At 43.0% G+C, this 22,556-nt stretch overlaps 1 protein-coding gene across 1 annotated transcript in view; it reads right to left on the bottom strand.

Annotated features, from left to right (window-relative positions):
• Positions 1-18,374, bottom strand: part of bcar1 (BCAR1 scaffold protein, Cas family member) — a 120,483-nt gene extending 102,109 nt beyond the window's left edge. The window contains exon 1 of the mRNA XM_064951959.1: positions 17,865-18,374. Coding sequence (XP_064808031.1) covers positions 17,865-17,876 — 12 coding nt within the window. The 5' untranslated portion in view covers positions 17,877-18,374. The remainder of the gene's footprint in view (positions 1-17,864) is intronic.
• Between the last annotated feature and the right edge of the window lie 4,182 nt (positions 18,375-22,556).

Genomic DNA, 22,556 nt, shown 5'->3' with positions numbered 1-22,556 from the left:
AAGGTGTATGTAAACTTCCGACTTCACTACAATTATCTGTAAGGTCCCTCAGTCAAGCAGTACATTTCAACCACAGATTCAACCACAACGAAAAGGGAGGTTTTCCAATGCCTCGCAAAGAAGGGCACCTATTGGTAGATGGGTACAAATAAAAAAACGTCTGTTAAATATTCCTTTGAGCATGGTGAAGTTATTAATTAACACTTTGGATGGAGTGTCAATACACCCATTTACTACAAAGATACAGGCGTCCTTCCTAACTCCGTTGCCAGAAAGGAAGGAAACCCAAGTTATAATGATAATAATAAATAAATAAATAATTATTTTAAACGCTCAAGGATTTCACCATGAGGCCAATGGTGACTTTAAAACAGTTAGAGTTTTAGGCTGTGATAGGATGAATCAACAACACTGTAGTTACTCAACAATACTAACCTAAATGACAGTGAAAAGAAGGCAGCCTGTACAGAATACAAATATTACAAAACATGCATCCTGTTTGCAATAAGGTACTAAAGTAAAACTGCCCAAAAAATTACAAAAAGTGTCATATTTGGGGCAAATCTAACAACACATCACTGAATACGCTCATCATATTTCTAAGCATGGAGGTGGGTGCGTCATGTTATGGGTATGCTTGTTATTGCCAAGGACAAGGGAGTTTTTTAGGATAAAAAGAAACAGAATGGAGCTAAGCACAGGCAAAATCCTAGAGGAAAACCTGGTTCAGTGTGCTTTCCAACAGACACTGGAAGACAAATTCACCTTTCAGCAGGACAATAACCTAACACACAAAGCCAAATATACACTGTATTTGCTTACCAAGACCACATTGAATGTTCCTGAGTGTCCTAGTTACCGTTTTGACTTAAACCAGCTTGAAAATCTTTGGCAAGACTTGAACATGGCTGTCAAGCAATGATCAACAACCAACTTGAATACTTTATGAAGGCACTGTAAATACTGGTATTATTCCCATTCCCCCCTATTTTCTCTACTTCAATCCCCCTCTCATTTATTTTACTCCTTTCACCTCTCTTTATGACCTCCACATCTTTCGCCACAGTCCTAGTTTCCCTCCACATATCCTTCCACCCCTCTCCTGGATCCTCCCCCACTTTTCTGGGTTCTGTGAAGTGGAAAGGCCTCTGAATGAGGAGTAAATTGCTTGTCCTTTGGTTTTAAAACCAATTCAGCTGTGGCTCAAGGATGGCAGCTGAGCAGATTAAGGCCAACTGGGCGAGGGGGGCACAGGATGTGACGTAGGGGTCAGCCCACCCACACCAAATAAGCAGCACTGGCACCTGTCCGTCTGCCCACGGCAAATACCCCGAGACAAACATCACAGGTCACATGTGGACTGAGAGGTATCAGTCAGGTGGGGATATGGGGGACGTGTTAGGGGACAAGTGAGAGACGACAAGACTTTAATATGTGAGTTGTGACCAGTCTTCGTCAACTGGATGTGACTTCATCTATAATCCTCAGCCACTCTCCCAATACTGCTAAAATCCAACCGGGCCCTCAGCCCTGTTCTCCTATGGCTCAGGACCAAATGCCATTTAACCACTTCCACAAACCAATGACTTCAGAGCCATCTTCCCTTTAACCCTCCTGAGAGAAACCTGAAGCTCCCAATACCTGCAAGCACTGAAATGTCTGTAGCCTCCACTGAGCCATATCCGGGCAAAGCTTACTACAAGCTCTACGCAGACGCAAGATTCAGAGAGTTGCAATGCCATTTGTCGTCACAAAAGAGGCGGCTCCTTGTAATACACTCCGGCATTCTACGTATATCTGAAAATTGAGACGTGCCGTATCATTCCTTCTGCAGCCAAGTGGCGCAGCAGTCTAAGGCACTGCATCGCAGTGCTAGAGGCATCACTACAGACCCTGGCTGTATCACAACCGGCCGTGATCGGGAGTCCCATAGGTCGGTGCACAATTGACCCAGCGTCGTCCGGGTTGGGGGAGGGTTTGGCCAGGTTAGACCATCATTATAAATAAGAATTTGTTCTTAACTGACTTGTATAGTTAAATAAAGGTTCAATAAAACAAATTAAAAGATAAATGGGGGCAGTGTTGTTGCTTGGTACCTTGATCTGATCTACAGTGCCTTCAGAAAGTATTCAGACTCCCTGTCCGGGGGTGTCCTCGGATGGGGCCACAGTGTCTTCTGACCCTTCCTGTCTCAGCCTCCAGTATTTATGCTGCAGTAGTTTATGTGTCGGGGGGCTAGGGTCAGTTTGTTATATCTGGAGTACTTCTGTCTTATCCAGTGTCCTGTGTGAATTTAAGTATGCTCTCTCTAATTCTCTCTTTCTTTCTCTCTCTCAGAGGACCTGAGCCCTAGGACCATGCCTCAGGACTACCTGGCATGATGACTCCTCGCTGTACCCAGTCCACCTTGCCGTGCTGCTGCTCCAGTTTCAACTGTTCTGCTTGCGGCTATGGAACCCTGACCTGTTCACCGGATGGGCTACCTCTAGAGACAGCAGGAACGGTAGAGATACTCCTAATGATCGGCTATGAAAAGCCAACTGACATTTACTCCTGAGGTGCTGACTTGCTGCACCCTCGACAACTACTGTGATTATTATTATTTGACCATGCTGGTCATTTATGAACATTTGAACATCTTGGCCATGTTCTGTTATAATCTCCACCCGGTACAGCCAGAAGAGGACTGGCCACCCCTCATAGCCTGGTTCCTCTCTAGGTTTCTTCCTAGGGAGTTTCTTCTAGCCACCGTGCTTCTACACCTGCATAGCTTGTTGTTTGGGGTTTTAGGCTGGGTTTCTGTACAGCACTTTGAGATATCAGCTGATGTAAGATGGGCTATATAAATTTGATTGGATTTTTTCTACATTTTATTACGTTACAGCCTTATTCTAAAAAAAAAAAAATCTCAGCAATCTACACACAATACCCCATAATGACAAAGTTAATATATTAAAAATAAAAAAGTACCTTATTTACATAAGTATTTAGACCCTTTGCTATGAGACTCGATATTGAGCTCAGACGCATCCTACATTGATCATCCTTGAGATGTTTCTACAACTTGATTTGAGTCCACCTGTGGTAAATTCAATTGATTGGACATGATTTAGAAAGGCACACACCTGTCTACATAAGGTCCCACAGGTAACATTGCATGTCGGAGCAAAAACCAAGCCATGAGCTCGAAGGAATTGTCCGTAGATCTCAGAGACAGAATTGTGTCGAGCCACAGATATGGGGAAGTGTACCAAAACATTTCTGCAGCATTGAAGGTCCCCAAGAATACAGTGGCCTCCATCATTCTTAAATGGAAGAAGTTTGGAAGCCCCAAGATTCTTCCTAGAGATGTCCGCCCAAACAAACTGAGCAATCATCAAAGAAGGGCCTTCGTCAGAGAGGTGACCAAGAACCCGATGCTCAGTCTGACAGAGCTCCTCTGTGGAGATGGGAGAACCTTCCAGAAGGACAACCATCTCTGCAGCCCTCCACCAATCAGGCCTTTATGGTAGAGTGGTCAGACGGATGCCACTCCTCAGTAAAAGGTATATGACAGTCCGCTTGGAGTTTGCCAAAAAGGCACCTAAAGATTCTCAGACAATGAGAAACAAGATTGAACTCTTTGGCCTGAATGCCAAGCGTCACGTCATGAAACCTGGCACCATCCCTACGTTAAAGCATGGTGGTGGCAGCATCATGCTGTGGGGATGTTTTTCAGCGGCAGGGACTGCGACACTAGTCAGGATCAAGGAAAAGATGAACGGAGCAAAGTACAGAGAGATCCTTGATGAAAATCTGCTCCACAGACAAGACAACGCAGAAGTAGCTTTGGGGACAAGTCTCTGAATGTCCTTGAGTGGCCCAGGGCCAGAGCTTGGACTTGAATCCCAAAACACATCTCTGGAGAGACCTGAAAATAGCTGTGCAGCAACGCTCCCCTTCCAACCTGACAGAGGTAGAAAGGATCTGCAGAGAAGAATGGGAGAAACTCCCCAAATACAGGTGTTCCAAACTTGTAGCATCATAACCAAGAAAACTCTAGGCTGTAATTGTTGCCAAAAGTACTGAGTAAAGGGTCTGAATAATTATGTAAATGTTATATTTCAGTTTTAAATGTTTGTTATTATGGGGTATTGTGTGTAGATTGATGAAGGAAAAAAGCTTTTTAATACATTTTATAATTAGACGAACACAAAAGTCAAGGGGTCTGAATAATTTTAGAATGCACTGTATAGGCTATTCACCAAAGTAGCCTATTTTGCATTGATAACCAAATATAATCTCAGCGACTGTTCATACAGTAAACCAAACAACAAGAATCCACCCAAAAATGTATTTTGTTTAGAAGTAATAACTAGTGATTAAAGGCATAATGACAAGTTAAATAGCCTACGTACAACTGGTAAACAGTTGTCACGACGTGTGCTGCTCTGTCTCCTCTCACTCATGTGACTCAGACAATAGTGGACTAAGCTGCCTGCTGCAGTGCTCTCTCAACACACACACCTATCCATCCCTCCCCACCACTCCCTCACTCCCTCACTCACTCACTGATTGTCAGCAGCAGCAGGTCACAGTGAAATATATATATTTTTTAAAGAGAAATACCATGGCGGCCTGCGGTAAAAATTATAAGTAGCCCAAAAACTTGCAACCCACCTGCTACATTGTTTTCAAAGTAGCCCAATTTGGTCCGGAAACATGGCAACCCTGCTATCAATAGACGGCCACTCTTCCTTGCATTAACAAAATGAAGGAACAAAAACTAAAACTTTGCTATCGCCCCGTTGTGAATGGGAGTGGGACCGGTGAGGATATCATGTTACCAAAAGATGTCAGCTACTCCAAAAATACCACTCCACATGAACGCATGGACATAGATGAATAGAGGGAAGCTTGTAGTAGCCTTAAGGCCCTGCCAACCCTGTCATAACAACCTTACCAAACCTCATGGACTAATATGAACCAGGGCCATCTTACACTGATCTGGACGTCCTATCTAACCCCAGGAAGACAAGGTAACAGCTGTTCCCTTTGACCTCTGACCTCAATGATCAGTACACCTTCTGTCTGAGGATATCTAGAAGAGCATCTGTGGAGGAAGAGGCACCATCAACCGTATTGCACCTGCTTAACAAAGGTCCTAGTGGGAATGAGGAGCGAGTGGTGGAGGTACCCCATGTGTCCCTACTACCAACTGGAACCAAACAGAGAGCTGCTTTCCATCTGAGCTCTAGTCTTCCAAAATATCACATTAGCAGTCTATAAGGACATCTGAGTTCAATCCTGTCTTTAGCCAAACATTAAATTCTGCATTAATATAATCCACCATTTTTACGAGTGAGTTAGCGGATCTTAAAAACTATACCCGCTGACTGAACTGAAATCTAACATCCTGTGTGTATTAAAAAGGCACAGTGTTACTCTCTGAGCATAAGTATGGATATAAAAGTCATCTGAGCTACATTCATATTTACTGATGAACATACTGAGCTCCCAGGAGTTCAACCAAAATGCTTGCCAGGAGCTTAAAAAAACACAACTAAACCACACAGTGCTCTCCAAGTGGAGCGATGCTCCAAGAACAAAAACCTGCCATACACATAACATTACAAATAGTCTCCAACTGTCTTGAGTGTGTTGTTATTGTGTATGTGTGCATGTGTGTGTGAGTGAAAGACTGTCACAATGCATATTCATGCTTATACAACGGTGGGTCGTATCTTGAATGCTGATTGGTTAAAACTGCATTCCAGCCGGTGTCTGTTCCACAAGTTACCACCGGCTAAATCTGACTTTAAAATGGCTATTTACTATGTTCCATCTGACTGCACAATTCACTGTCTCATCAGCCCAGCCAAGTAATTTATAAACTTGATCTCCACTATAAAAAGCATGTAGACATTATCTCACATTTCTTTTAGACTAACATTTAGTTTTCAACAGCAAATATTTGTATAAATCTTGCAGTCTGTCTCTCTGACAGTTGTAACATTGTTTCAATATTGAAATTTGATCTCCAGCTGTCCTATGGTAATGAACGTGTGGGAGTCGGGACGAGACAGACAGGCAGACAGCTTTTCCCAGCCAGTCGAAATCATGAATCAGCTGGCATCATTTTTATGGATGTATACAAAGAAATGTCAACTGAAAAATGGTAAAACTAAACAAAATGCAGCTTGTTTGCAGTCTTTCCAGCTTCAGTTTGAAGTGATTGTGTTACCGGTGTTGTTGGCTAGCTCCTCTAAACAACAGTGTCCTGAGGAGTGAGCACATGTTCTATTCCAGACTAAATCGTGCCTCATTAGCTCAGTGTTATGGATGTATCCAAATAAATGTCCCTAGAAAACAGCTTAAACAAATCCAATGTGGCTAATTTGCTGTTATTCTGGCTGTACTTTTTGATGTGGCTGTATGTTAGCGATAGATGCAAGGGATAATATCTAAATAGTAGTACATCGTCTCGGGCCTAACAACACTTGTGTGTGTGTGTGTGGTGTGTGGTGTATGGTGTGTGTGTGTGTGTGATCATAGGGCAGCAATAATCTCCCGTGACTCACAATCACAATCACACAAACATAAGATTCTAAAGGGAAAATTGGTCTTCACTCAAGCTGGTGAAGGGTGATTTTGTGCAAGAAATCCATCTTCAAAATCAAATTTCTTTCAAATCAAGCTTCTTTGTTGTCCATGAATGACTTCCTCTCCCCCCAAAGCCGCAGTAATAATGTGTGGAGTCCTTTCATTATCCTTCACAAACCAGGCTTAATCCCGGAACTGGCATTAAAGAAGAGCACAAGGCACATAAAGGTCGCCCCGCAAGTGGAAAATGGGAGCCGTAATGTTCGGTTAACACTGTGGTGCTGCTGATGCAACGTTAATCCTGCAGCTGCATTGATGAGGGTTAGGGGGATAGGGGCAGTCCCACACAAAAGGTCACCAACAAGTGGGTAACTGAAATAGAGCCACCATCATGAAAACCTTTCCCTCTGTTTAGCTCTACAAGTAACTGCCAAAATAAAGGAAACACCAACATAAAGCATCTTAATAGGTTGTTGGCCACCAGCAGCCAAAACTACTTCAATGCACCTTGGCATAGATTCCACAAGTGTCTGGAACTCTATTGGAGGGATGCGACACCATTCTTCCACGAGAAATTCCATCATTTGGTGTCTTGTTGATGGTGGTGTAAAACGCTGTCTCAGGTGCCGCTCCAGAATCTTCCAGAAGTGTTCAATTGGGTTAAGATCTGGCGGCTGAGACGGCCATGGGATTTGGTTTACATTGTTTTCATGCTCATCAAACTATTCAGTGACCACTCATGCCCTGTGGATGGGGGCATTGTCATCAAAGTCATGGTAGACAAAATAATGGCCTGCTTATTATTTTTATACATGACCATAAGCATGATGGGATGTTATTTGCTGAATTAACTCAGGAACCACACCTGTGTGGAAGCACCTGCTTTCAATATACTTTGTATCCCTCATATACACACGTGTTTCCATTATTTTGGCAGTTACCTGTATAACTCTGCCGTTCTATTCATCATCTTTTTCACCTTATTTTCGGATATATTTTTGCTCTTTCTCTAAATCCCCAATCAGACATGGCCTAGCTCCCATCAGTAGAAAGGTCAGAGCAGAGAGACAGGGAATGAGACATTTCCACCAAGAGTAGGCTCACATGTCAGGGAAAGGAGATGGGAGAGGCGGGTCATGGAGAGGAGAGTGGGGTAAGGGAGATGTAAGGGGGGTCAGAGAAGGGAGAGGGGGGTAAGGGTGAGGAGAGGGGGGACTGATGGGTCTGATGGTCACGCAGAAGAGCAAAGAGAGAGAGCGAGAACGACACCCCCTCCCCCTTCAAATGTAAAGAAAAATACATAAAACAGTCATCTATGGGTTAGTGTATCATCGTAAAACCCATAATGCCGTAATCCATTCTCATTTCCATTATAACACAAAACCACACAAACAGATTTCCCTATATGTTGAATGGTTCAGGCGCACTGAATCAGACGGCACTAAATGTCTGAATTAAAGATGGAAACATAAACCTTAATTTATCTGTCGTAATCCATCAATCACCAGATTGGATCCACTGAGCCTGTGCATACATTATTCATAATGCATCAGTGATTTAGGAAATGTAAATGCAAATAGCACCTGTAACCTTCACACAGATTACAGGCTCCTTACATGCAGTGGACACGGATTACAGGGTTTCAAAGGGCATGCACGCAAGCAGGCAGGTAGGCAGACAGACAGGATTCCACTCTACGTGAGTGAACCTACTTTCTGCAGCCCAGTGCTCCTGCTCCCCAGCCTGCTGTGGTGCAGTGGGCTAAGCTGATTACATCTGTTGGTCTAGTGCAGTGGTCACCAACCAAAAGCAAGCCGAGATCTACCGCTAAGATTTTTTTTAAACATGACTTAAAACATTTAACATAGACCTAATACATTATCACAGCATATTGGCTATATACCTGGCCTGCCAATATGGTTATTCTCAGACCATATTATATTTAAAAACTCGAGCTTTGATAACAAAATAGATCAGTTGGTGTAAACTTGCGAGGCACAACTAGGGCTGTTGCGCTGACCGTATTACTGCCACACTGGCGGTCACGAGTCATGAATATAGTCAAATTCCACGTGACCGTTTAGTCACAGTAATTAGGCTTCTCCAAGCTCTGATGCTGTTGATAGTCAATAAGTAGCCTACCAAACTTGCTAATAGTCTGGTACTCAGCACTCTATTGTCCCTCTAATCACTCTGACATCAATACAATGTCATTTAAAATCTAATCAAACACTTCATGAGAGCCCATGAGATCATGTTACGCAACATTTCTATAGGCTATACAAATGCACGAGAAAACAGACTGGTGGCCTCTGCTAAAAATAGGAGGATCCCATCAGCTTTCTATAGGTTAGGCCTACTGTATTTATTTCTCAACTTTCCTAATATTTAGCACATTGCTTGTATTTACAACAGGTGTATAGCCTACCTGGCTGGCATGAAAATGAACCACAGGAAAAGCTTCCTCCCCTCACTATTTAAGTGCATTTATACAGGTGCATGATAATGGTCCATTCTAAAGCAAAACAAAATTCACAAATATATGATTTAGTATATGTAAAGACAAGATTAAATCAAGAATAGACAGATCGGTGACATAATTAGCCTATCAACTTGTGAAATATATACAGTACCAGTCAAAAGTTTGGACAAACCTACTCATTCAAGGGTTTTTCTTTTTTTTTTTTTTTACTATTTTCTGCATTGTAGAATAATAGTGAAGACATCAAAACTATGCAACAGCACATATGGAATCATGTAGTAACCAAAAAAGTTTTATTTTATATTTGAGATTCTTCAAATTAGCCACCCTTTGCCTTGATGACAGCTTGTAATTAGTAGGTGTGTCCAAACTTTTGACTGGTACTGTATATTTGAGCAGCTTCCCCCTGAAAGGTCTGTGCACGGCCCTGGTACAGTAGCCTACTAACTCCCTGAACCACTACTAGAGCCAGTCTTAAATTTTCATCAGAAACACATTAGTTCTGTGTTTCATGGAATGCTGCTGCTGAATGTCATCCTGTTGTGGAATCATCAGGGGGTTTAGTAGAGGTTCATAAGAAAGGCGATTAGGACTAAATGAGGGGTTGTCTTATTGCTAGGAGCTGCATAACAATGTTTTATAACACAACGTTGTGGCTGCAGAGGCAGCAGTTGGCATTGTGATGCTGTAGAAGTACCTCCCTCGCCCCTCCTCCCTCTCTCCATGCTTCTCTCTCTTCTTCCCCATGCCCCTCTCTCCCGCTCGTGCTCTTCAGTTGACCCTTTCACTCGCTAGCTCGTCTCTGCTGCCAACAGCTTTGCATTTCAAATGACGATCAATTCTCTGGACCGGCACTGTCCTTCTCTGCCATATTGACTGGCCAATTCCCAGGTAACTAAATCACTAAGCCCGCCCCTAACTCTGTCGCACGTTGGCGATAGCTTACACATGAGAGCTTGATTGATGGGCGGCCATTAACACTGCCAAGGCAGATCAGCCAGGAGATTTACGAGGCCAGGGATGGGACATTTTTTTGCAGAAGGAACAGCCAAAACACACACACACACTCTCGCCGTCTGTCTGTCTGTCTGTCTCACAGCTGCTCAATTTGACCCTCTCTTACCTCAACCGTATTGTATGGAGCTAAACATCTTGCACCAACTATTGCTCATGGCACATGCAGTTGCAGTACATCAATCCATAATGTACTCTCATACACCTGCATATGCACATCACACTGACAGTGTGAGGAAACTGAAACCAGGCCTTGAAATGAAAAGATGGCCTGCTTAGATCTCACACTGACTTGTCCCCCATTGACCAATACACTGTATACTGTAACTACAGTCCAAGACATACAGTACCAAGACAATGGAAGAAACTGGAACAAGAAGAAGATGGGACAAACATGGAAATGAGATGGGGATAAGAGAGGGTGGGTGGGTGGAGGAGAGGAGGCGGGAGATGGCCATAAAGACAAATAGAGTGATGAAGAGAGGAGAGAAGGACAGAGATAGAGAGATAGATAGATAGAGGGGGGGGGAGCCGCCAATCTATTTGGCATGTGCAGCCACTAGAAAGAGCCAAGAGAATAATAACTAACAGCAGCTACAGAGTCCTGGCTGAGAGAAGGCTGCTGCAGGTCCACTGTCACACAGAGATAGAACAGCATTCTCACACGGTCTCAGAGAAGGTTTCACACATACACACATTGAAACACACACACATACACTCACCCAACTCCATTTTAGCACAGTCCTATTCAATACTGAGCATTCCCACACTGAGCATGTACATGAACACATAAGCATGCGCACAAACGTACAAAATGCAAGAGCACCCAGTCCTCCCATAAGATACCATTATCGCACAAATACTGTATAGTGACACAGAGATTGATGGGGGACAGTAGAAAAATATAAGTGTTGCCCTTTACACACTCTCCTCTAAAAACACACATAGGCACACACGAATACTCAATCTTCTTGAAGAGTCCCCTCCATCCCTCCTCTGGAATGTTCCGGCATGCACACAGTGCCATTGGAAGAGAAAATATAAACGCAACATGCAACAATTTTCTATAAGGAAATCAGTCAATTGAAATAAATTCATTAGGCCCTAATCTATGGATTCCACATGACTGGGCAGGGGTGTAGCCATGAGTGGGCCTGGGAAGGCGTAGGCCCACCCACTTGGCAGCCAGGTCCACCCACTAGGGAGTCAGGCCCAGCCAATCAGAATGAGTTTTAAGGGCTTTATTACACATAGAAATACTCATCAGAAATGTTCACTAACAGGGATGTAAACACATTTGTGCATAACATTTGAGCAAAATAAGCTTTTGGTGTGTATGGAACATTTCTGGGATTTTCTCTTCAGCTCATGAAACATGGGACCAACACTTCACATGTTGAGTTTATATGTTGTTCAGTGTAACTAAATAATGGACAGTTGCAATGGATGAAACCTGACGATGGTTTATTTAGTCTAAAATATGCATAGGAAAAAGAGACATGCGGCTGTATAAATATATATATATGTTTCAATTGATATTCATATTTCTACCTGTAGCTGTTTGTAGCAGAAATATAATATTTTCTGCTGAGCTGTCAGTTGTAAACAAATGGATGTGTCAGCTGACTGCTGGATTAAGATGCTTCCATAGCTCCAGTGGAAGTGTGTGTGCGTGTGTGTGTGCGTGTGTGGGTGTGTGAACTTGGAGGGTGAGGGGAGACACCATCACTCTAAACACAGATAAAAGAATGCCTGAAATCTGCTGAGGGCAGCCAAGCTGGGGAGATCAATGTGTGTGAATGTCTTAGTGTTCATGTGTGTGCGTGTCTGAATGCCTGTGTGCATATGTGCATGCACGTGCATGTGTGTGAATTATAAATAGGCTACATCGATTTGCACTGTAGTATATTTGTCTTTTAACTAGTTCGATGGCTGTGTCCTATTACCAACCCTGTGAGTGTGTGATAATGAATTGTGGACCTATACAGTATACTGAAGATGTACGTGATAGACACAGAAAGGGGAGGGAGGTTGATGGCTTACTGTTGCCCAGGCAACTCACACAAATAGCCAGGGCCTGATCCGGGTTATTGAAATGCATAGGCTTGCCTTCGCACCAATTATTAATATGTATGTGAGCATCATCTATGACAAGCGCCAAATGTCAGGCTTCTGATAGGGATATATCAGAGGGCTGTGGATAAAGCCTATGAAGACGTCCCATTTAACCCCCATATATCCTGCGTAGGGTTGCAAAGCTACCGGTAACTTCCCGTAATCTTCAGTAATTTAGGTAATTAACAGAAAATCTATGGCAATCTATCGTAACTATGGTAATTTATACTTGAATAACTTCATATTTAGTATACATTTGTATATATCTGTGTCCATATTGTCCATGAGTTTCTAGTAGACAGACCATATGGTTCAAGAGAAAATAGCAGAATTCATGAAAAAAGCATCTAATCAACAATGGCATTATTTTCAATTATCCCTGCAACTTGTCCAAATATTGACTTTTTTCTCAACTGGCAATAGTTTGGAGCCAAAACATTGACAACAAATACATATTGACATATTCAATTAAATAAGTGTAAAAAAAATAATAGAAGAAACCCTCATATTAAACACTATTGGTACTCACTAAGTTGATCATTTATATTTAAGATCATTTTGTACAGCTTTGTCATTCTATTTTTTATTTTAAAATCATCTTGTTTAATTATTTCCTTTATTTTTTTAAAGTGTTATTACAGCCGCCGATGATAATCTAAAGTACACAAAAGAGCCACTAGATGTCTTGTGACAGGTTACGTAAAATTCTTGAAAGGTACCAGAATTCTTGTAGTTTACTGTTAAAACTTTAAATATTCCAGTAATATACCCTCCCTTTGCAACCCTGGTTCATAGCTGCCTGACTACTGGCATGGAGGGAAGGAGAGGGGCGAGAGAGGCTGCAGCTGAGCTGAGATGTGCCCTTGGGGAGACTCAGCTCATGTCAGAGATAGCAATAATCTATAGTGGTGCTTCATTCTCAATTGGCCATATCATGTATGCATGTACACTGAACAAAAATATAAACGTAACATGTAAAGTGTTGGTCACATGTTAAAGAGATCCCAGAAATGTTCCCTACGTACAAAAAGCTTATTTCTCTCAAATGTTGTGCACACATTTGTTTTCATCCCAGTTAGTGAGCATTTCTCCTTTGCAAATATATTCCATCTACCTGACAGGTGTGACATATCAAAAAGCTGATTAACCAGCATGATCATTACACAGGTGCACCTTGTGCTGGGGACAATAAAAGGCAATGTCTCACATATCGAGGGAGTGTGCAATTGGCATGCTGATTGCAGGAGTGTCCACCAGAGCTGTTGCTAGAGAATTTAATGTTAATTTATCTACCATAATCTGCCTATACAATGTCATTTTAGAGAATTTGGCAGTATGTCCAACCAGCCTCACAACTGCAGTCCACGTGTAACCACTCCAGCCCAGGACCTCCACATCCGGCTTCGTCACCTACGTGATCGTCTGAGACCAGCCAAACAGACAGATGATGAAACTGTGGGTTCGCACAACTTAAGAATTTCTGCACAAATTGTCAGAAACTGTCTCAGGGAAGGTCATCTGCGTGCTCATTGACCTACCAGGGTCTTGACCTGACTGCAGGGATGAATCCCGGTTTCAACTGTACTGGGCAGATGGCAGACTGCATGTATGGCGTCGTGTGGGCGAGCGGTTTGCTGATGTCAACAATGTGGACAGAGTGCCCCATGGTGGCAGTGGGATTATGTTATGGGCAGGCATAAACTACAGACAACGAACATAATTGCATTTTATATATGGCAGTTTGAATGCACAGAGATACCATGACGAGATCCTGAGGCCCATTGTCGTGCCATTCATCCGCCGCCATTACCTCATGTTTCAGCATGATAATGCACGGCCTCATGTCACAATGATCTGTCCACAATTCCTAGAAGCTGAATATTTCCCAGTTCTTCCATGGCCTGCATATTCACCAAACATGTCACCCATTGAGCATGTTTGGGATGCTCTGGATCGACGTTTACGACAGCGTGTTCCATTTCCCACCAATATCCAGCAACATCGCACAGCCATGGAAGAGGAGTGAGACAACATTTCACAGGCCACAATCAACAGCCTGAAGGAGATGTGTTGCACTGCATAAGGCAAATGGTGGTCACACCAGATACGGACTGGTTTTCTGATCCACGCCCCTACCTGTTTTTAAGGTATCTGTGACCAACAGATGCATATCTGTATTCTTAGTCATGTGAAATCCATAGATTAGGGCCTAATGAATTCATTTCAATTGACTAATTTCCTTATATGAACTGTAACTCAGTAACATTTTTGAAATTGTTGCATGAGCACGTTTATATTTTTGTTCAGTGGATGTAGGGAAGATTAGACAGAGTTGAGCTACCCTTGTTTCTAGGAAACCATACACAAAATGTATAATTTGACCAAATATTTAGAAAGTGGTCATCATTTCAAGTAGTCTGTGAAGGAAGAAACCACATGGAAAAGGTACAAGTGAGGTCAAAATAAACAAATTCATGTATTGTGTAAGAGGTTTCATGATGCTTGTATTTAAACCAAAGTGGATCATTTTAAGATTGTTACATCAGTTAGGGTCTCTATAAGCTTCAATATGAAGTCCTAAAACTAGCATGAAAGTGCCTCCTTGTAGCTGTGTGGGCTAATATACTCATAATGTTTGCCTTGGGGTAAGTTGAGGTGGTGGTAATACTTCATTCAGTACAGAAATTTGTAGGCAGCTAAACTTACCCTGTCCTGTGACTCAACTTACCCCATACCTTACCCCATATTCTTATTCATTCCTTTACACTTGTGTGTATAAGGTAGTTGTTATGAAATTGTTAGATTCCTTTTTTGATACTACTGCATGGTCGGAACTAGAATGTCATTATATGCTGTAGCGTTAAGATTTTCCTTCACTGGAACTAAGGGGCCTAACACGAACCATGAAAAACAGCCCCAGACCATTATTCCTCATCCACCAACTTTACAGTTGGCATTATACATTGGGGCAGGTAGCGTTCTCCTGGCATCTGTCAAACCCAGATTCTGTCAGACTGCCAGATGGTGAAGCGTGCTGGCATTGTGCATGGTGATCTTAGGCTTGTGTGTGGCTGCTCGGCCATGGAAAATCATTTCATTAAGCTCCTGACGAACAGTTATTGTGCTGACGTTGCTTCCAGAGGCAATTTGGAACTCGGTATTGAGTATTGCAACTGAGGACAGACGATTTTTACACGTTACGCACTTCAGCACTCAGCGGTCCTGTTCTGTGAGCTTGTGTGGCCTATCACTTCGCGGCTGAGCCGTTGTTGCTCCTAGACATTTCTACTTCACAATAACACTAGCTCTAGCTGGGCAGAAATTTGACGAACTGACTTGTTGGAAAAGTGGCATCCTTTGACGGTGCCACATTGAGAGACACTGAGCTCTTCAGTAAGGCCATTCTACTGCCTATGTTTGTCAATGGAGATTGCATGGGTGTGTGCTCGATTTCACACACCTGTCAGCAATGGATGTTGCTGAAATAGTCTAATCCACTAATTTGAAGGGGTGTCCACATACTTTTGTATATATAGTGTAGCACGCTATCTACAGTGGCATTAACAGAACACACTGGGGGAAAAACTGCTATTGACGCTATTATATTCTACTTACAGTAAATGTACAGCATGCTGTAAGCAAGCTATCAGTTAATCAGTGAATTACTAATAACAAATGTTAAATCCATAATATCAAAGGAGGAATGACTAAAAAGCAGCATTGGCACATTGGGACCCCTGCTACTACTGGCACTTCCTGTTCACCTAAGCATGCTTAACTCTACGGGCTGATCCCATGCAAACATCAGTTTAATTTCCCCCATAATATGGTTGACTGGAGGAATTAATACATCAAATACATCAGGAGGAAACTCTCCACAGGGACTCCCAGTCTATTAGAATTTTGGCAGGCCAACGAGGAAATACACCCATCACCCAAGCAACAACATTGGATGCTTTGACAAATCTGCACTCCCAAAAAGAATACACAGAATCAAATGGATAGCAGACGTTATACTGAAAGCTATAATGTTGAAATAACAATGGCATTACACTATTACTGAAAGAATAATAGTGTACAAATTAAAATAATCTGTTGGACACCAGCCATCTTCCAAAGCACCCCCATTTCTAACATGATTTCTATGGGAAATCTTGAATAACACCTACGCAATGGAAAAGTGTGTGACAATGATTTGTCCACTGGATTGGGTGGACAGTCACACCCAAGTGACGTGTGATGTTGATTTCCCAGTGACGTATTAGGCAGCCAGGTGAAAGGACTCAGACTGGTTGGCATGAGGTGCTGGGTTTAGTCATGGCGTTCATGAGACTGTCATCCTGCATGCACAGAGAACAGCTGTTGCCATCAAGCCCAGGCCCCAAGACATGGGAACTGCAATCTGGACTGTGTTTGTTGAATACAGTGCAGAGTATATCTAACAGAGGGTGAAACATACATTAAAAACCAAACCAACAACACCCACAAGCTGAAACTGTGTACAGTCTTATTCAAGACAGTAACACATAGCCTAAAACACTGATTCATAATGTGCAGTACCATTGGCTCAAACACTCTGCAAAACAAACAAGTAAAGGTTGTCCATTTCATCGCTCTAATGGCATGAGGCTCGTTAGCATAGGTGATAATGTTATATATCCAGATGATCTACAGGCAAAGAGGCCTCTATACAGTATATCTCAGTGTATAGGAGACAACTCTGTAATCAGCCCTTCGCTGTCCTGAGGAAAACTAGCATATATTTCAGTGTTCGTAGAAGTGTGACTTGCAGCACATTCTACTCCCTAAACCTGACATGGGGAAAACAATGAGCTCTGAATTTCAATAATCATGATTAAACAAAACTTGTCACAAACTGGTGAGGTTGAGATGCGTATTGCAGAAGGATGCTTCCCATAGGTTACAGCATGCCGTTTCAGATATCTGTGTGCATAACAACACATGCCAAGCTAGATAGAACAGTACTTGCCGAAGGAGACCTGAGTCATGGCAATATCTACAATACACAAGTCCAATACACCTCAAAGGATGGAACTGTTACCTTTTGTTATTATTACCGGGGTACATTTGATTTTTTAATTTTTTTTACTGATTTGCAGGCTGTTGGTTTAATGGTAGACTGCTGGCAAACCAACAGAAGACAACAGAATGAAAAACACAACTGCATATCCTAGTCAAATGAAGCATTAAGTGTCCAAGACCAATTATTTTGGCATTACACTCAAAATATAGCCTACAGGTGGTAACATAATTGCAGTAAAGGTTTAACCTAATACTTTGCAACTGACAAAACTCAGGCTGCAACGTTGGCACTACTATGCCCATCCCAGTCAAATGTGACCGGTTGACAAGAACAGCCTGCCAGACCAGCAAGCAGTGTGTGTTCGGCCTTGCACGCCTAGTGTGTACATTTTAACAAATTATAAAAAAGTGAAAATAAATATAAATATGTTCTATCATTATAACAGTGGAAATGCAATGATAATACAAAGTAACTGCCTCAGCAGCAAAAGAAAATGACACTTGGCAATGGCAATATTGTATTGCTGACATCTCTTTGTAGGCAACGAAAGTTCATGCCAGATGTAACATCATTACATGGTTGTCTTGCAATAGAGGATTTAAATAGTAACCTTTAAATAACACTTACCGGAACAGACATCTTGTGATGTGTTGTTAGAGTAGGCTATGCCTCTATTTGACTACAAAAAAATGTATAGGTTATTTAATTAAGAAGCTGTAGGCTACTTTTTCAACAACAGCAAAAAAGCTATTTTCTTCAGGACGCCTTCGATGTCAGCCTTTATTCCATGTTTTTCCTTTAAAATGCATCTACATCAGTGTCAGTTCTCCGTTCCGGTTGAGTTGGGAATAAATATCAGGGATATGGTGGGATTTTCCAAGCTAGGAGCAGCCCACCAAATGCGGCGCAGTCCAGCTCATGAACGTCCAGAGCTCCCGTCTCCAACACACCGTAAACACTCTCCTCTTGTTCTTCTATGTCACACGTTTCGTTAATTTTCCCAATAATCCAATGTAAAATATAATTTTTTAAATCGCAACTTTGCGTTCAGTGTCAAACAGAATGAAAAAAAAAGATTGTCTCCAGTCTTGCGCCTGCTGTGTGTATCACTGCTGCGTGTATCACTGCTGCTGCACGAAAGACCGCTGCGCTCTATACGGTTCTAATGGAACCGTCAAGTTTTGTTTAAAGGGATGGTCTCCCGTTTTCCACCATCAAAATGAAGAGGCAGCAATAAGATTAAGGTTTTTTTTCGTGATAAGGCCTGCCCTACCTTATCATGTTAAACTCATGCTCTCCTAAATAAATCTATTGAAATATATGCATAATAATTTCTGAGCTCCCCAAGGTTGCCACTTAAAGGGAATGTCTACATTGTCGTCGGCTATCGTGGGTGAATTGTCCAATAGGCCAAGATACACTTATGGTCATGTATCCACATCTGAAGGTTAAGATGTTGTCAAATGTATTGCACCAATTCATGTGAAGTTTAATAAATGGAAAATATACCTATACAATAAAATGGCCTCGGTTGAAGTGTAGGTTTCTTTTGAAGTGATTTTGGGACAGCTTTTGCACAAATCACCTTATGCACTACTCTATGATCAGCCTCTCTCCAAATGCATAAATTAACACTATGGACCATAAAAAGCACTTTCATGGTAGGAGATAAGTTGTGCTAAGAAACAATGACAGTGTACAGGCAACACCTCAGAGAAGGTTTTAGTAAAAATGCATTGTGCGACTTTTTATGAAGATGTTTGACCCCTTTAATTATCCGGACTAAATAACAGTCAGTTTGATGCATTGGGAGACATAACATTATAGGCCTTGTTATAAGACATAATGGCTCAAATATGCTTATAACAACTTATAAAGAAGTGTTACCAAAGCCTCTGGCTGGTGTTACCAAAGCCTGTACCAGAGCTTTTAGTGTCTGGATAGCAGGGAGGGGAAGGCATCCGGACCATTTGCTCCTGCTATTATTTGAGATTCTTGTGTCAGTGATTATAATTATCCTCCCAGAGGTGTTGGCTTTTTAAAATCAACTTCTCGGTTTGAAACAATGGTATTTGGTGACAGACAGCTACACATGCCTAGAGGTGAAGATGGGAAATGTGTGTCAGATATATCAGGCATTCCTAGCGGCAACCTAAGGCTCAGCCAACCACCTATATGTGGAAAACCACTGGGGGCCTCTTTTAGGGGTTAATTTGGGATTTTATTGGAGTTTAAGCCAGGGTCAGAGTGTGGGTAAAGATTTGCCTTTCAAGTTAATGTAAGGTTTGAAATTAGGGTTAAAGGTTACAGTTGGTTTTTCACACTATAATAAGACTTCCTTCCCTTGACAAAAGCACAGCAACTGTATATAATCTAAATCGTTGTTTCCCAGCCAACTCTCTCTTCCATACTCCTTTAACCTGTTCTTTATCCATCCTCTTTGCCTTTCTTCCAATCTATTTTTACATCACGGTCAAGCACAGGTTGTGCAGATGAGAATAGTTCAACTACCACCTACATACAAGGGAGGTGAGAGGTGAACAGTGGTCAAGTTAAACTGAGCATAAGAAACAGTGACATAGTGAGTGAGTTTAAAAGGCATTTGCAGGGTAACAGCATGGTGGAAGTGAGCAGTCCGTGTAGGAAAGAGACAAGCTGGGAGAATTACTTGGGGCTCCCAAAGTCGCTTAACCATCCAAGAGAAGTAACAGAAAATAAATAAGGGCAGAAGGTGTATTTGACTAAAAATGAGGATGACTTGCTCTCCACAGCTCTGGAGAGTGCACTGGTCTCTCTCTCGGAGTGTGTGTGGGTGGGTGCGGGAGCAATTGAATAAAGATGAGGATGACTGCTCATCTGCTTAGTCTGCGAGAAAGAGAAAGGAGAGAGAGAGAGAGAGAGAGAGAGAGAGGAGCAAGGGAGACAGAGGTGTGTGTAACAGCAGTGTAGAATAAATCATGCAGGCCACTGCAGGCCTAGTTTCGGCTGTGGTGGGTGCTGGTGTAGGAGCCTGTACAGAAATGTCAAATCAAATGTTATTAATCACATGCTTCGTAAACAGGTGTAGAAAAGGTGTAAAAAACCTACACTCGATCCCTCCGATGTCAACAACTACAGACCTTCTTTCTTTTCTCTCCAAAACTCTTGAACGTGCCGTCCTTGGCCAGCTCTCCCGCTATCTCTCTCAGAATGACCTTCTTGATCCAAATCAGTCAGGTTTCAAGACTAGTCATTCAACTGAGACTGCTCTTCTCTGTATCACGGAGGCGCTCCGCACTGCTAAAGCTAACTCTCTCTCCTCTGCTCTCATCCTTCTAGACCTATCGGCTGCCTTCGATACTGTGAACCATCAGATCCTCCTCTCCACCCTCTCCGAGTTGGGCATCTCCGGCGCGGCCCACGCTTGGATTGCGTCCTACCTGACAGGTCGCTCCTACCAGGTGGCGTGGCGAGAATCTGTCTCCTCGCCACGCGCTCTCACCACTGGTGTCCCCCAGGGCTCTGTTCTAGGCCCTCTCCTATTCTCGCTTTACACCAAGTCACTTGGCTCTGTCATAACCTCACATGGTCTCTCCTATCATTGCTATGCAGACGACACACAATTAATCTTCTCCTTTCCCCCTTCTGATGACCAGGTGGCGAATCGCATCTCTGCATGTCTGGCAGACATATCAGTGTGGATGACGGATCACCACCTCAAGCTGAACCTCGGCAAGACGGAGCTGCTCTTCCTCCCGGGGAAGGACTGCCCGTTCCATGATCTCGCCATCACGGTTGACAACTCCATTGTGTCCTCCTCCCAGAGCGCTAAGAACCTTGGCGTGATCCTGGACAACACCCTGTCGTTCTCAACCAACATCATGGCGGTGGCCCGTTCCTGTAGGTTCATGCTCTACAACATCCGCAGAGTACGACCCTGCCTCACACAGGAAGCGGCGCAGGTCCTAATCCAGGCACTTGTCATCTCCCGTCTGGATTACTGCAACTCGCTGTTGGCTGGGCTCCCTGCCTGTGCCATTAAACCCCTACAACTCATCCAGAACACCGCAGCCCGTCTGGTGTTCAACCTTCCCAAGTTCTCTCACGTCACCCCCGCTCCTCCGCTCTCTCCACTGGCTTCCAGTTGAAGCTCGCATCCGCTACAAGACCATGGTGCTTGCCTACGGAGCTGTGAGGGGAACGGCACCGCAGTACCTCCAGGCTCTGATCAGGCCCTACACCCAAGCAAGGGCACTGCGTTCATCCACCTCTGGCCTGCTCGCCTCCCTACCATTGAGGAAGTACAGTTCCCGCTCAGCCCAGTCAAAACTGTTCGCTGCTCTGGCCCCCAATGGTGGAACAAACTCCCTCACGACGCCAGGACAGCGGAGTCAATCACCACCTTCCGGAGACACCTGAAACCCCACCTCTTCAAGGAATACCTAGGATAGGATAAGTAATCCTTCTCACCACCCCCCTTAATGATTTAGATGCACTATTGTAAAGTGGCTGTTCCACTGGATGTCAGAAGGTGAATTCACCAATTTGTAAGTCGCTCTGGATAAGAGCGTCTGCTAAATGACTTAAATGTAATGTAAATGACTAACAGTGAAATGCTTACTTACGGGCCCTTCCCTATAATGCAGAGAGAGAAAATAGAGAACTAATAGAACGGTAATAATACTGTAAATACACAATGAGTAACAATAACTTGGCTATATACACCAGGTACCAGTTCCGAGTCAATGTGCGGAGGAATAAGGTCATTGAGGAAAATAATGTACGTACATATAACTAGGACTAAAGTGACTAGGCAACAGAATAGATCATAAACAGAGGCAGCAGCGTATGTGATGAGTCAAAAAAGTTCAATGCATATAGTCCGGGTAGCCATCTGGTTAACTATACTGAACAAAAATATAAAACAGAACATGTAACTGTTGGCCCATGTTTCATGAGCTGAAATAAAAACATCCCAAAAAGCTTATTTCTCTCAGATTTGGTGCACACATTTGTTTACATACCTTTTAGTGAGCATTTCTCCAGGACCTCACACAGGACCTCACAGCATAATCGCAATCCCTCACATTCGGCTTCTTCACCTGCGGGATCGTCTGAGACCAGCCACCCAGACAGCTGATGAAACTGAGGAGTTTTTCTGTCTGTAATTAAGCACTTTTGTGGGGGGGGGGAATAATTCTGATTGCCTGGGACTTGCTCCCAAGTGGGTGGGCCTATGCCCTCCCAGGCCCACCCATAGCTGCACCCCTGCCCAGTCATGTGAACTCCATAGATTAGGCCGTCATTTATTTATTTCAATTGACTGGTTTCCTTATATAA

This window comes from Oncorhynchus masou, chromosome 31, assembly GCF_036934945.1.
Source record: "Oncorhynchus masou masou isolate Uvic2021 chromosome 31, UVic_Omas_1.1, whole genome shotgun sequence".
Classification (NCBI taxonomy): Eukaryota; Metazoa; Chordata; class Actinopteri; order Salmoniformes; family Salmonidae; genus Oncorhynchus; species Oncorhynchus masou.
Note: the sequence above shows the minus strand (reverse complement) of the source record. Positions and strands in the feature narration are given on the sequence as shown.